This window comes from Agelaius tricolor, unplaced genomic scaffold, assembly GCF_023055355.1.
Source record: "Agelaius tricolor isolate 1412-34295 unplaced genomic scaffold, bAgeTri1.0.p SCAF_3, whole genome shotgun sequence".
Taxonomy (NCBI): Eukaryota; Metazoa; Chordata; class Aves; order Passeriformes; family Icteridae; genus Agelaius; species Agelaius tricolor.
In genome coordinates, this window is record NW_027269263.1 from 34,049,421 (window position 1) to 34,066,801 (window position 17,381).

Consider the following 17,381-nt stretch of genomic DNA (forward strand, 5'->3'; position numbering starts at 1 on the left):
ATTCCACAGAAATTTCAAGCAAATATACTATATTCCAAATGACTTCTTAAGCATAGTTATTCTGAATTTGTTAGACCGATTATGTGAAGAACAAATGACTGATGATTTGAAGATAAAATTCAGTGTATAAATGTTGTCATCTATGACACTTCACTATGCTAAAAACACAAAGACCTGCCAGATTTCATTGCATTCATAATTAGAATCATTACATTGTAATTCAGGTTGTGTTCTTTATAAAGATGAATAGAATGAGTTTTAATACAGCCAAACCCAGGGAAACCCAACAAGCCTACCTATGCAAGAAAGTTGTCAGTTCAAATAAAGGTTTGTTTTCCTTTTCATAATGCAATTATAAATCATAATTGACACCTGAAAGAAAAAATTAAAATACTACAAAGAATTCAAATTTCACAAGAAGCATAACTAACTCAAGAGTAACCTGTATACAACTATTTTTTTTTAAATTAGCTTTAACTCATAATTATAGCATCTTCATTTTATGGTGCCATAAGTTAATGGGATAAGTATACTCAAGAAAGCACATAGAAATGGAAAAAACATTCAGATGTTAGTTTTTAAGAGCTTAAGCAAAACATTCAAGCCCCAACAAATCTCTGTCAGACAATCATGACCTATAATAAATATTTTTCCACATATTCAAACATATATAAGCACAAAAGGTTAGCAAACATTAGCACGCCTCCAAAGGACAATAAAAATCTGTATTGGAACCTTCAACATGGTCTCATATATTATTTCCTTGTACTGAGGTCTCATCTCTCTTATTTTTCTTACAAATATAATATAGCTAGACTACAGCAATTCATATAAATTCTGTCTAGGTACAATATGATATAACAGGACTCCAAAATAATGTCCCAACATGGAATTCCCAGTTCCCTCAGAGAGCTCCTGTATTTGCACATGGGTTGAAAAAGCATGTCCCACTGTGTACAGCTAGAAAACATACCAAAACATAAATTCTCAATTTATGCAACCTATGTTAATTTAGCATTTACTCTAGATATGCAAACAATACCAGGAAGATTAAAAGAGTATGTTTAGGGAGAGGAGAACAGAATACTGTAAGAAAAAATATGCTCATTGTCATAGAATGTTTTAGCCAAACATTTCTTTCCAATTTATCTTGTGGATAAAATTCAATGTTCTCAATGTTTTAAAAAATAGCCCATGTTAAATCATAACTGCTTTAATCAAAAATATTTCTAAGCAGAGAGACAGTAGCTATTTTAATGCTGGGTTATGATAGACACGACATTATTTCTTTTGCAATAAATCGCAGATTACACTTTTGCAATGCTGTAAAATTACTTCACACCTAGAGATTTTGCTTCATTCGACATCTGATACTTGCACGCATCATTTAGTATTTTTCAGCAGTCCCTGTCTAACAGCAGAGCAACTTTTCTGTGGAGTCTCCACATTAACAAAATAGAACTGACTTACCATGTTCCACCCTGGGTAGAGGTAGTCTGTCCCAACAAACTCAAAATAGTGAGCAAAACCTTCTTTCAACCACACATCCTCCCACCAAACTGGAGTCACAAGGTCACCAAACCACTGGAAAAACAAAAAGTTCACATGAACAACTTAAACAACCTTTAGGAAACCATGTTTGCATATATTTCACCTAGACAAACACATTCTCCACTTGTATTAATAAAACAGTAGTATTTACCACAGACTAAAATTCACTAACTGTATTTTTCCTGCGCTAATTTTAATTCAACATTACAGGATGAACAAGTTAATGAAGTAAAACATTAGAAAAGAACAAGCAGGGCAAAAGAAGCACTGAGGACAGTATTCACAGTGTCAAGTTTAGTTCTCTGAGGTAGATGCTCACCTAGGTTTCACAGACTAACATACACACTGGAGAGAAAAAGGCTTCTAACTCAAGTAATCTGATCCATTACATGGAAATTTCATGGTGTAAATAACAAAAAACACATATATGAGAATGGGAACACATTTTCCACCCCAGACCTAAATTTTAGCAGTTCTTTCTCCCTGCTCTCTGCCCACTAATATCTACCATACTACTTATGCTCCTCTCCTTGGCAGGTTTCTTAAAGAAAGCACCTTTACACAACAATGCCAGCTCTCTGCGGGTAGGACTCAGAAGCCTAAAAGCAGGAAGTTGATGGCATTTAGAGAAGATACTAGGGTATGTGAGATACCCACAAAGGCCCAGGAAATTTCGTACATGACTTAAAGGACATGTGCAGCCTTCACAAACAGCAACCAGAAGCAGAGGTATCTGAAATGGCACAGCCTACCTGTGTATATTCAAAGGAACCCTACTTGAGCTGCCTGCCTTTCCCATTTCCTCCAGATGATTCTTCAACATCCCCACTGACTTCAATCTCATTTATCACGGACAGAAATCTCAAGGATAACTAAACTCCATAAACTCCACAAGTAAATAAAGATCATCAGCTGAAAAGAGGATAAGAGCCTGAGCTGAGGGCAAGGCAAGAACACAACCATTATGTACTCTGCTCACAGAGTATACCTCAACAGACACAAATCTAATAGTACAGGACATGTAGGTGTCAGAGGGATTTTACACAGAGCTAGGATGATCACTGGAAAAAAGATGTGGACTGGAATTCATAGGAAACGAGATGTCATATATTCCATCTGCTGATGGATGATCCTGTTTAAATGATTATTTAAATGCTTGTTAAATGTAACCTGAATAATGTTACACCAGTGGTAAGAACAAAAACATTGACAGTATTATGAAAACCTATTTCATACTCTCTGTGGCATTTCTTCTGCCAAAAAAATAACAAAACTCTGTTTAAGTAACATTATCTTCCAATTTTCTCTTAATATTTATAAAAATTAGTTACAGTCAACAGAGATAATTTTGAGCTTTCATGTGTAAGCAAGCTCTAAAAATACAGAGAGGGAGCAGCAAGTATTCTAGAGGGAAAAACTCAGGTCAGAGCAGAGGAGCTGATGCTGAACTGTAATGCGAGTGAAGAAAGAGTGAAAGCAGAGATGGCCTATAAGCAGTTTGATTTCATGACAGCTGGCCTGTTTGAAGGGTTTGTCTGGGACCTGAATGAAAGATGTCACTTCTGTGCATGTCTTTGTGGAGTGAGAATGACATGCACAGAAGGATCCGTAGTGATGTGAACACTGGAGCTTCAAAGAACAGACTAGCAAGCAAAGACCAGACTAGCTGGAAGATTTACCAGACAGCCACATAAGGTTCAGCAAACAGAATTCAAATGAAAACAATGAAGAAAAACATGGCAATGAATGTCTCTGAAGACCACCTTAAGAATTTAGAGAGAAAAGATGAGGTTTCTAGAAGTCACATTCATACACTATGTGCAGCTAAACTTAATGCACACTCAGTATGCATAATGTAGTTGAAGGCTATCATTAAATTAACTCTCTACAAAGCCACTAAACATAGATCCTGATCTTAAGAACATTTAACTGAAAAGACAAAGAAATGCTAGAAATATATTCATATAGCTTATGCAGAATTTAGAACAATAAAATGAATATAACTTTCATACACCAAGAAGTATGGAAGCTAAATTCATACCAGAGCAGGTTCCTTAAATGATTTCTAACGACTAAACATAACAGCATAGAGTTTATTTCCTGAATTACAGGAGTACTACTGAACAAATATGAAACCAGTGGTACAACTGTCATTTTGAACTATGACTAGACAGAGATTTTTTAAAATAACGGTTTTAAAGTCCATAATACCTCATCCTGTAATTTGAATTAATAACATTAATTTATGGTGCTACGAAAGAGAATTTCGTCTACTCCTTTGTGAGTTTTCTGGATTCATTTGTTAAGGATACAATTAAAATTACTCATTCAATCATCCACCTAAAGGAAGAATTGTTTTAAAGGCATTAAACCAGTATGTGATATCAATATGACAATGTAGGAAATTCGCTTAACTACTTTTGAACAGTATCAGAGAGAGTTATGGATGTCAGAGACAGAGCAGTACCCAGAGGCTGTAAGCAAGAAAGCCAAATTTTCCAGCAGAAAGGTGCTATTATCTTCCTAGGCGTTACATGTCTCAAAGGAAAACTGTAATTAAAGCATTTAATTTCTTTAAGTAATTATTTATTTATTTGTGTATTTGACTATAGGCTCTATCTCCCTGGAGTGAAGACCGTCACTTCATTTTGAAATGTATTGATCACATAAATTTCTCTTCTCCCTCAGGTATTATGTTCAACCTGATATGCAGAAAGTATAGTAACTTACAGATACACTGAAAGGACACTCTTTTCTACACTTTTTTTAAGAGATTATTTTAAAAAATGTTGATTTAGAAATTTTTAATTTTCTTTCTGCTTTCATGCTTCTGTAACTCAATCTGTCACACCAAGTTTTGTGCTCAGGTGGGAAAACTATCACAAAAAATCATGATGCATAAATTCAAATGACTCTTTCTTCAAAGGCTATAGGTAGAACTGATCTATGATATGCAAATAAAACTGATTACTACCTTAAAAGAATTATTTTAATAAATTACGGTAATTATTTCAAGCTATCAAACTAAGCTGGTAGAAATACATGTGTTTTGACCAACTCATCTTTTGGAGCTCGGAGGACAAGATTTTATGCCAAAACACTTATGACCAATTTTCTTTTTAATTAAACAAATAAATATTCTGAAAGAACACTCAAGCTGAAATATCAAAAAATAGCACCCTACAAAAGTATTGAACCAACACTACTGAAGTAACTTTAATGCATCTCTCCCAAAACATGTACCTAAAATACCTGGTCAAACATGAAAAAGTCAGCCATGAAGAAACTGGACATGAAATCCTTTCTCACACACTTTTTACTTGTCTGTTAGCAACGACTGAATTTTTCCTTTTGCAGCGCTGTCTCTCATTTTCTATCTGTCTTAAGCGCTGTGCTCAAGCATTAATACAGAGCAGGTTTGGTAATTACAATTTTTAAAAAGTCAAATCTAAAGGCAACAATCCGGATTTTTAATATTAATCTGGTTTCGCTAATCTTGGAAACATTAGCAAAGAAATTGCTGTGTTACTCTAAGTAACGGGTCTCTCATCCAGATCAGTTTACTACATGCTCAGATATGTTCCATAAATCTTGAAGTCATAGATTTAAAGTCAGGGAAACTGGACAATGACACAATTAAAATAAAAACAATAAATAAAAAAAACACACATATTTTAGATGAGTTTCATTTTCCCCTTCCCTGAAATCTAAAAAAAAAACCCCAATAAATAAAAACCAAAACTGGCAATGTGGATTCCAGTTTTGCTTGCACCAGAGAGAATTTGGTTAAATTTTGTTATTCTATGTGTAAAAATGAGTGAAGGGGAAGAATATTCATGTGTCACTATAGGCTAACAGGTGATATGATGCACAGCCAAAGACAATGAAAAATGCAGTGAATAAATAACAACAGAGTAAATTAAACAGCAGAGGCAAGAGATCCTGGACCTAACCTGGTCTTGGTTCAGTACACTTTCAGCTAAGATAGTATCATTTAGTGCTCCTTGAGGGGCTTCTGAGTACAGTAAGATAAAGATAGAAAAAAGGGCTAAATAAAGACAATGTGATGGAGGTACTAGACAGTGGTTTTTTATGTTATATTTTTTTAGTTTTCTCCCTTTAAACTTTACTTGCAGGTGAATAATCTATATTCTGTGTGACTCAATTCTGCATCCAAAAAGTAGAAAAAATGATCCTTTAACTTCAATTTTTTCTATCTTGTCTAGCTATCCAGTGAAGTAGCTGAGCAAATACCTAATCTGCATGGTACTGAAACAGAACCAGCAGCAACAGGAATAGAGGAAGTTACTTTTAATTAAGCAAACAGCACTGGAAGTAATATCAACATGGACATCAAGTAAACCTCCTCATCTGCAATTTTAAGGTCACTTAAATGCACTTTATGATCATATTTCTACCTTAAAATATATTCACCTATAGTTTTTGCCCATTTCATGATCCTCTAAAATTCCCATAACAATGTAAAAAGGTCTATAAGAATTAAATTCAGTGTCTATAAGAATTAAATAAACAAACTTGGCCAGTTACTGATGTGATAATTGCCCATATCTGAAGTACAAATTGCTCTGGAAGCAGAGGAAATTATCAAAGCAGTGCAAAGAATAAATGGAAGTAATGAAACTATTTTAGAAAAACCAAGACTTAAGGTGAACACTTGGGAATAGCTACTTACTATCAGTTTTAATCAAAAGCTTTTAAGGGAAGCCATATAACCCTGTAATCAGGAGCACAGAACCCGGCACTACAAACACATCACGTGGAAAAATCCAATACTCACAGGAGCTGGGACTTGATGACCTAATGTATGTTTTCCACACATGGTTCCTAAGGGACTGTAATTTTTCTAGCTGAACTGTATACTACTCTATTGCACTGCACAGTGAAGAGCTTATAGCAAAATCAGATGAAAGTATCAAGATCAAACCAGCAGTAACTTTCAATAAAAATTTCCTGTTTTAGTTGAGGACTTCATATTCATCGACCAATTTAATGTGAAATACAAACATGAACCGAACATTATTTTCAGGTTCATCTCCCAAAACGCCATTTCAATGACTTCCTTTTACATGGTACTTTTTATTTGCAGAAAGTGTTAAGAATTTGCATTGCCTTTAAAGAATACTGTGTAAATTCACAGATGTAAGCCATGGTGATTACACAGTAGGATTTCATTCATCTTAACCTGAAGGCTATGATTATGCCTCTTATGAGTGTAAGAAAGCGTTTCCTGCCCCTGTAGCAAATTTCTTCAATAACATTTGCATTCAATTCAATATTACTAACACTTGTAATGTGTTTAGCTTGAGAGAAGAAGATGGGGAAAATGTAAAATAAATTGTAATATGGGTTTATTATTTTAAGTTTTCTTATTGACACAATAGTTTCTGTACACATAAAGAGTCACTTATTCACCGTTTGTGAACAGAGAGGGTCAATTGGGAAAAAAAACTGAGAAGAAAAAGAAAATGAATATATGTATATACAACAGAAGACAAAGACTACTACTAAATTGATTTCAGCCAAAATATTTTTTGACATGAACATGAAGCTTAGCATGAATCTGCTATCAACAAGTTTATTCTACATACCAGTAACAAATACAGTGACATACAAACACACAGACAGAAGACAGAGAAGCTGTTTAATGCTACCAATTTTCTCTTCTATCCCCATTTTGAGTCTTCACAGTTTCTGTATTGGAGGGATTTGTCTTACAGACCACCATGTTACATGGATTCCAGCTACAATAGAAATCACAACCATCCATATGTACAATACAAATTCATTTTCAGTTCTGAAAAGTACATGGTTTCTGAGATTAAGCTCAAATATGTGAACACCTTAAATACCTGATGACATAGCTCATGTACAATGACCATGGTGACATCCAGTAGGTATAAAATAGAAGAAATGCTTGGATCTAGCAGTATCCTTTGCTCCACGAAAACACTCAGTCCCCAGTTTTCCATAGCAGCATATGGATGCTTAGGCACAGCCAACAGATCTAGAAATAGAAAATATATATGTTAACTCCTTGTGGGAGCTACTATGCTGAAGAGCTATTGTAAGAAGGACCATAAATCATCACTGAAAGCATTTTATATAACATACATGGGGGAAAAGAAAAGCCCTCTGGTAGTATTTCTTAGGAAACATTAATAAAGTATTCATTTTTATCTTATGCCACTATCTGCTCACAAATGATAACCATGTTATTGATGTAATACAGTACTAAGTATTTCTAATGAAGCTTTTTGTACAGAATCCAGCTTATTCACAACACCTTGTTGATTTACTTCTGGGTTTGATACTGCTTCAAATGTTTACTATATCATATCAGCACAGTAACACAGACTCTTACTACAAGTATTTTTTATCTTTTCATTAAAGCAACTCCTTTATGAACATTTATACATCAAACTGTATGTAATGACTGACATGTAGGGGTGCACTGAAGAAATATTGTTTCATAACATCAAGAAAAATGGCAAACTGTTCAGAATCCCCAGTTCTTACTGAACAAGGCATTTTCCAGTGTACACTGTTGCTAGCATGCATCCTCTGGGAGCAAGACTGTTGACAGCCACCTCTCAGCCCTGCCAGATGGAACAATGGAGCCATATGCAACTTAAAGAACTTTACCTCAGTTTTGTATTTATTAAGTGAGAAAATATTAGGAACAAGATGCGATGGTCCTTCATCGAGTAAAAAAAAGCACAAAGGAATCTGTCCCAGTGGCATGAGGCTGAACAGCTCAATACTACAATGCATGTCTTAGAAAAATCTTACTGCCAAGATTGAAAAGGAACTAAATTGACTACCAGTTTGGAAAGAAATCTAAAATTACAGTAAATTTACATAGGTTCAATATAGGTTCATAAACGAACCAATACACAATTCTGCTTCATGGCAAAAAATTTCTGAAAGAGCCCAGAAACAACTTCTTTGTCTATTTGAAGCCCAGTACAACCCATGTGCAAATCACACAGCATTTTGGAAGCTGCAATGTGACATCAGCATGGTGCTCCCTCCAGTCAAACTAATTAGCCTGACTTCTTAATTAATTAGCCTGGCTGCCACACTCCTCTCTCATTTGCCTCTACTACTTCTGCTTCCAAAGCTAGTTCATTGGCAGTTATCACAAGTCTGTCTAGGTGGTCCTTCACTGGGTGACTTCCTAACATGAACAAGTGAAATTCTGACCTAATTATTCTAAATAGTACTATAAATTGTATTACAGCACTGACACTTCTCCTAGGTTTGTCTGTTTTGGCTTGCTGATGCATGTGCTGGTATTGGCTTGGAGAACAAACAAACTGCAGGAATCCTGCTCCAAAATTCAAAGGAAGTTGCCACTGAAATACTGGGAAATGAGAATTTGGGTACATTCTGGCATTCCTAAAAAGGGCCTGCTTTAAGAAGCATAAAAATACCAGCCTCCTAGTGAATTTAGGGCAAGTCTAGCAGGTACTTCCAAATACATGCAGAAAACATCCAAATTACAGAGACATATTTCAAATGCTAAAAAATAAATATATTATAGAAAAGCAAACACTAGAACATGAGCCTAATTAAAGAAAATAAGGAAAAATCAAAAATATGGTGTTCAAAATTAGGCATGTAAATTCAAAATATATGTTTTCCTTTTCTTCTTCAGTTGAAGCTTGAACTGTACATTTTTTTTAGAATAACTGCAATTTTTTATAAATGACATGCAAAATGAAAAGCTCCTGTCTGCTATACAAAGAAGGAATAGGGATGGGGGAAAAAAAAGACACAAACATTACCACGTGGAATCACTGAAGTTAATGGCAAGTTTTCATTAACATTAAACAGGGATCTCTCCCATTCTCAATTCTGTAAAGGAAGCAATAACTTCTCTTACACCAATTTAACTTTCCTCCAAAAGGTGTCTTCGGAAGATAAATATTGTTCTTATTTACCCCAATTAAGTTTCCAGCACTTCCCTTTAAACACAGAACAAGCACAAAAGTAAAACTAAACACTGAACAGAACAAGCACAAAAGTAAAACCAAGCCCCTATTTTTCACTGGTCCTTTCATCTCTTTACTCTCCTTTGCGTTCATTTGTAGTTTTTGGTTTTTCTTTCCAGCCAAAATGGATAGATTTTGTCAGTGTCATCCAGTAATAAACTGGAATAACTCTTGTGGAACTGGGAAACAAGGGTGAGGTCTCACACTAAACACATTTATGGCTAATTAGAGACTGTCACTGTTTGTGTCATTGTTATTGCTTTTCTGGTTTGGACTGATACTTTACAGCACTGACACACCAACAAAACCTGATCTGATGGACAGATCAAAACCTTGCAGGAAGGCAGCCACAGAGGGATATTTTAAATCACTTTCATCCAACACAGCCCCATTTCTCTGCAAGCCTGAAAAGCCCTTTCACGCACCGGCTACTGCTGAAAGGGCTTTTTTGAAGAGAGAAAACAAAACATATTAGATAACCCTGTCAGTTTCCAGAATGGTAATCCCTGCAGGTGACATGAGCATACCAATAATGTTGAGTGAATATGAGCACACTATCATTTCCTAGTACAGACACTGATACACTACACTTTAATGCCAAAGAGACTTTCTTAATCTCTACTGACTGACAGAATGGTCTCTGAAAATACTCACAGTCATGAAATTTTTTGCTTCTTATTGCTACATCTAAATTCTGAATATCCTAGTCTCAATGTTAATTTTCCAGTGGTTGGTCTTTGATAGCTTCAAAAATTTCTACTACCTTTAAATAAAATTCCAAACACGTCTAGTTTTGTGGTAGAAGACACAATAATCTATATCTTTCTCTGGGGAGTAATAAATGCTTGATTTCAGAGGAACAATGTGTGATGTTCAAGTCTCAACATGAGAATTTGTATTTCCCTGTTTATCACACCATTAGAGCCCTGAGCAAGGTATCCTGTGATTCTGGAGGTGACATCTGTTAAGGTTTTAGTGTCATTCTTAAGGAGTAAGGTACAAAGGGAGGAGTGATAATGCACATTTTGATGGAAATATCATTCAACATATTACTGCACGAAAGTGTTCTGCACTAACTGCAAAATGGGAACTACTGAATATCTAACAGCTTGTGTACATGCTGCATCCAGTCACTCTGCACACTATTTAATTAAATTCTTTGTAAAGCACTTGTGAATGTTTGATTATGTGGATATTGCTGGGGAAATAGAAATGTGTGTTATTGCTTGCAGAGAATAATATCCTCATGCGTCATAAAACTGTTACTTGAGATTTTCTGATACAGCAGTGCAGAGTCCCATGTAGTGCTGGAATAATAAAGGGTTTCTACCTCCTGGCCTTCACAGAGACTAAATTCATGACCAACAAGTAAAAATTACACATCTAAAATAAAATCACAAGACAAAAATATGTTGGAGGTTCATACTAACATGCTATACTAGTACAATTATTTGAATAGAAGGACAGCATTTGGATTAAATTAATAGATTCAATACCTTATTTTAAATCTATTTCTGTATGACTTTCATTAAAAAGAAATTAAGTTACAAAAATTGTACATAGCTCAACAGCTTGTTTTATTTCTAAACATTTAATTAAGGCATCATAACTATGTGAGCTTACATCAAAATACAATCCTCTGACATTATCAGCAAGCTATCATCATACTGCAAAATAGAAATTAGCAATTTCACACCTAAGTTGGCCACAAAGAAAATACACATTTGATGGGGATTTTTTTATCTATGAACTTAGTATCTGTGCAATTTGTACAAATGATACTGTTTTTCAATCTTTGCCACTCAGTCATGGTATCTTCTAGGTTCTGTTAAAAACCATTATACTCCCCAAAGCACAAACTGGGAACATCACTCTTACTTTAAGAGACAGCAAGGTTAGAACAGAAAAGGATTAAATGCAAAAAGATCCAGCTCTCTCATGCAGAGTGCCATGGATCTGTGGGGCCTTTCCCCCCCCCTTTACCATCCTACTCGCTTGCAAACATCAAAGCATCTTCTTCATATGGTGATTCTACTACATTTAACCGCCTCCATTTGAAGCTGGACAAGGATATTGCACCCATGCACACATCCTTACTATACATATAAATATGAGTGCATGAATAAACACCAACAGACATCCACATCTACTAACATTATGCACTGCAAGCTTATTTGTTTTAGCTGCTGGTTGTAATGTAACCAAGGGCTAGATACTCCAGAACATATGACAGTATTAAATTTCTAATACCCACGATGGAAGTTAAAAAGCAGTAAAAAGAAAAAAAACTAGATGTATGAATTATTTCTGCACATTTTCTGTTAGCATACAGGACAAGTCTCCCAAATAAATATCTGAAACCCTTGAAACATCACAAGTTGTAAATGAGAACAAAGCGAGAGACAATAATTTTCTCTCAAGCGTCTTTACGCAGACATTTTCCTTAATAAACCCAGGAGGCATGCAGGGATAAACTATTCACTCCATATTTTTTCCTCATAATCCCTACTTTTATTGCAAAAAATGACCCTACAAAAATAATTTTAATTTATCTATGTGCCTCTCACAATGTTATTTTCATTCATTTCTTCAAAAACTTTCTTCAGGATATTGGTGCAGGTATCTTGCTCTCGGGATTTCCATGTTTTTGACAGCAAATTCAACAAGTTAAGAGGAAGCTTGGACTAATATCAGTTTATTTAAGTCATGCCATAAGTATGTCTTTTGCCCTTTCCTAGTACTGCATAATGCAATCAATAGCTTTATTAAATCTCTCTAAATGCCTTGTGCAATTTCCTAAATGAATGCTACTGTACCAATAGGAAAAAAAAAAATAACTGTTTACCAGAAGGGTGTATATTTCTTCCACTCAGATTCCTTAATCCAAGTAATTTGTTTTACTAAGTAGAAGATGCTTTTCTGTAGCACAATACCATTTCATGATTTATACAGATTTTTAAGGAACAAGCCAAATACAAAAAGTGACAGATCTCATTAAAAAACATGAAGTCAAACAGTAGTTATTGTAAGAAATATTCAAATTTTCTACTGATAAAGAACTACTGATAATGGTACTTATAAGAAATATCTAAATTAGCTGCTGATTTTTTTTTTCTGCACTGTTTGATTAGTATATATCAAAGAAGTTTGTTCTGGAAAACCAAGTCACTTCATTATATACTTTCATCCCCTTAAAATATGTGGGGGAGGGAGGAGGCAGGCAGGGGAATGTTACAATGGGATGACACACCAAAAAACCAAACATCTCAGGGTTGGTAAAAGCTCTCTCAAGCCCATGTTTACCTTGAGACACTTTGAAACACCCTATTTTCAGAAAATACTAAGTGCATGTTTCCTGAAAACTAAATCAATTCAGTATTTCACTTTTGGCAGTTAGGACCTAAATATCCTGAATTAGCTGTCTTTAAACTTAATAGTATTGCTCTGCCTTGTCCCAATACACATTAAGTATTCAAACACACAGAAGCCACAAACAACCTGGATGACACCCCCACAGGAAAGCTTCAATGAATGCTTCTGTTCAGCCAAATGCTTATTCTGGCACCCATCAGTTTTTATCTCCAGGACTATACTACCACCACTCTTCTGTAAGCTTGACAATTAACAACCCACACAGACACTGGCCTGCAGAGTTAATGGAAAGGTCTAAAACTGTTTGCTGTTATTCTGGTCAAATCAAATGGCTTGCTGCAGGCCCTGAGGAGAAATCACTATCACACAGCAGTTTATTGCTGGGGTTTTTATTGCTTCTTATTGCTGTACAAAGTATTACTTAACATTAACTGATATAAACAATGGATGGATTCTCACAGTATTTGATACGTATAGCAGATGTTTAATGCAATGTGAATATTAAAGGATCCAAGAGGGAAAAAAATGTGGGAGAGAAAGCTGGGGAGGGAAAGGAGAAAGAATATGCAGAAACACAGAAAGAAAAACTGATATGTTTTCAAGCAACAGAGCCTTGACACTGGGTGACAGCTAGTTTATAGTTTCAGAAAATAAAATAGAAATCTGTTGATTTTATTTGACTTGCATATCATTAAATTTCTTTCAATTTTGATGCCCCCAGTCCATAGATCATTGCTTTGTTATTTCAAAGTATATCAAATGATTCAACGTTAAAATGAAAAATGAATGCAATCGCCCATTGAGGATGAATTGTGCATCATCCAGGTTGTATCGATCTGCACAGGAGCAATGCTTTTCTTTTAAAATAATACCTGGACAGATCATTATGAATTTCTGCTCAGTATTAAACAAGGAAAAAAAAATCTTTCACAAAGTTTCTTTATAAATATAAACTTTTTTCCTCAGTTTCAGCCTTATGTGGGAATTCAAACAGGGAGTTGTATGGCTCAGACTGGGACACAGGCTGAAATGAGCTCAGGTTTCTGTTACTCCAGGTAACAGGGATAGTACTGTATATGCATCCTCTACAGGATGTAAGCAACAGACAAACAGAGAAAATACATTCCCATTCTCAACACGGAAATATCCAGAGAGAGGAAAAAACAAGAAATACTTTTGTTGCCTTCATAAATACTGTTTCTAACGTAAATACTAAGAGCACTGACATGATGGAAAATTGCCAACAGCCATTTTCCTACCACCAGAGTTAATAGAGCATGAGGATTCTATGGTTGAAAACAACACGACACTGATTACTGCGCACTATCAGTATGAATGCTGCTGCAAAGAAAATGATCAAGTGCCACTGCCATATTCCTTCTCTTTGCTGCAAAATCAAGGTGCAGGTACACAGAAAGCTCCAGAACTCCATTCTACTTAAGAGCAGTAATGAGATTTATTTTTTTTCATCTGGCACACATTAAACTGATTTGCACCACAGTAATAAAGAGATGAATGTCTGCATATGTACAACACTCTATATACCAAGATTTACCTCTTTTATGTTTGCTTTAAAGTGAGATCACATTCACAGGGGATGGGCACAGTTTAATAGGGAAAGTAGAAATAGAAATTTTGCAAAGACAGGCAGTTATTTAGCATTAGCAGGATCTTACATTTCACCTGGAGATAAAATTACAATGTACCTAATCATAATCACTAAATCTGAAGGCAATGTTTTTGTGAGGACTGTATCTATTTATTTTCTGTTCCAGAGTAAGATGAAGAAATGCAAATGGACTGTGCTGTACAGCTCCTGAGATACTGTTTTTAGATCTTGCTGTGTATCCTAAGTCCTAGAATAGAGTTTATCTTACATTCTTATGCAAATCCTTTCGATATAGTAGATCAGGATAAAACTTTACTATCTCAACACTAAAAATAGTAATCCATTCATCACTTTATTTATTAAATTATGTTAATAAAAGAATTAGTATCTTTCTATGACATATCACAATAAAACTCCATCATCTTTAATTTTAGAGAAACACAAGTAACAGAGGACTCACTTTGTCCTCATGCAAGTCCAAACTCTCTCCTTCCCACTCATAGCTAAGGATGCAACCATATAAACTAAGTCTTGTCACAGAATCCATATTCACAAAAGGCTCAAATTACACCCTGATGAATTAGAATACAGAAGTCCAACGTGAACCTCTTTATGCCTTTAGATTTCCCAGAGAGATTTAACTAAGTGAATTTACTACTTCACTCTGTTACCTATCAGCATGGGCACAGCCTGCCAACCATGTGCTGTGCAGCTACTCATGACAGGCCAAAAAGTCACAGTTAAAACCACGTATGCAAGACCGTGACAGAAGAAAAATCATGCCTCTGCACAGTCACCCTGCATTTCCCACAGTAAAACGCAGCACCAAGATCTGAACCATCAAGCAGCTTCACTTTCCTGCTGCTGGAGAGCTGAGTGCTGGGCTCCACCCTGTACTCACCCTGTTATGCAGAGGCAGGCAGTAACATGTCTCCAAATAAAGAGGGTCTTTGCTTAAGCATCTGGGCCCAGACTTAACCCCACATGGTTATCTGAAGGGGAGGGGGAAATAATTAAAAGAAATCAAAGAAATTAGCAAGATGGAAAAGCAGAATAGCTTCACCACAGCTGAAAATCTCTCTGAGCATGAAAAACAATGGGAAGAGATGAAAATGGTGCTTCGTTCTGCACCTGGAAGCAACTGATACTAATGACAATAAAGGCAGCAATTAGAAAGTAGCCTTTTTTCTGACAGTTGTGGTTCCAGACATACTGCAAGTGTTTAATAGTTTCAATTAACTCAGAGAGTAGAATCCAAACATGAAAATCTGTCACAAAAAAGGAATACTGTAAACTGTAAAAATAAAATACCCTAGGAAAGACATATTTGTTATCTGAAGTTACAAAAGGATAGTGACACACTAAAGAGTGACCAATACCAAATGAACTTCATCCTACCAAATGAAGTTTGTCAAGGAGCTAACCAGAACTGACAACAAAAGAGATAGGGACAGACCTGGGACAAGTATTTCAGTCAGACTCCTGACTTCCTAAGAAAAAAAGGAAAAGCAGAGCCTGGCAAACAACAGGAACCATCTAGTCCAGAACAAAGTTTACAGAGATCAGTCAGATCTCTGACACAGAGAGTAAGATTGATAATCCAATATCCCACCAGAAAATAAATTCAAGACAGAAAATCATCCAGAGCTCAGAGAACATGTGGAGCTGCACACAGTGACAGTCTGGACAAGCAACAGTCCTCATCAGAGGGGGGAAGAAATTCTGAAAAGGTGATGGATTACAGCTCTCCACTCCACCAACAGAGTGACTATACTGACAAGGGGGATGATGACAGCAACACTTACTCCTATTAGTATTTCCTTTTTATTTTCATGATACACAAATGCCCTAGGGTATGGCATTGCTATATTTTTATATTAAGCATGCCTTCTTTTTTCCCTTAAATCACATTTAAGCCAAATTCCGGTAAAAAAATCAGTCATACATTTTATCAATAACTTTCAAATCTGACAACACTGCTGAATGCTTACTAAAGTTACCACCAAACAGAAAAAATCTATGTTTAATGTAGTTACACTGATCTGTACCTACATCCATATTGAACTGGCACTGACAAGGAGGTAATCCCAGCTCAGGTCCTTGTGCACGCCTTATATTTCACATTTTCCCTATCATCAAAAAATTATTCACAAGTTCTGGTCTGAGAATTCATCTGCAAATGATGAATGTCTCACTGAGTACCTTCAGGTGCACTCCTCCATTCCCTCTGAGATCTTCATACTCCTTTGTCAGTTAAATCACAACAAGCTTTGAAATGTTCCTGGGATCTAAATGGATTTACATCTTTCATCCTCACTCCTTCTGTTTCCTCCATTTTTGAGATGAAGTCTGTCCATTTTTCTTAATAATGCTTGTTCACTTCCTTAGATATGCAAATATCTGTTTATTAGACTAAAAAACATCTTCCCTGCTAAACTGGCTGGTAAGCAGCTTCTTACTTCAGTGGGGGATAAAAACATTTTCCTCTCACTTTACTAATTCATTTGCATTTTTTCAGTGTCTAATGTGACCTCCACCAGAGTTTACATTCTGTACCAATCTTTACTTGCATTATCCAAAGATCTAAACAAACACAATGTACACAGCTCATTGCTGACTGAGACCAATAATCCCAACACACTAGTAACAAACCACTATGGGATAACAGTGGGCTTGCAGCAACTGAATCCCACTGCAGCCTTGCTATTTTCAAAGTTACAGCAGAGTAAGACAACTGCAGAATATTAAAAATAAGAAAACATAAAGTAGCTACATCATCCCTTGCTTTTGAACAAGGATGAATCTGCTTAAAATTGGAACTTTTTTACTGCCTA

The 17,381-nt window shown here is 35.6% G+C and overlaps 1 protein-coding gene across 1 annotated transcript in view; it reads right to left on the bottom strand.

Moving 5' to 3' along the window:
* The window catches only part of TRHDE (thyrotropin releasing hormone degrading enzyme), a 213,069-nt gene that overhangs the window by 126,114 nt on the left and 69,574 nt on the right, over positions 1-17,381 (bottom strand). The window contains exons 4-5 of the mRNA XM_071423413.1: positions 7,422-7,576; positions 1,471-1,584 (exon numbers count right to left, since the gene is read on the bottom strand). Coding sequence (XP_071279514.1) covers positions 1,471-1,584; positions 7,422-7,576 — 269 coding nt within the window. The remainder of the gene's footprint in view (positions 1-1,470; positions 1,585-7,421; positions 7,577-17,381) is intronic.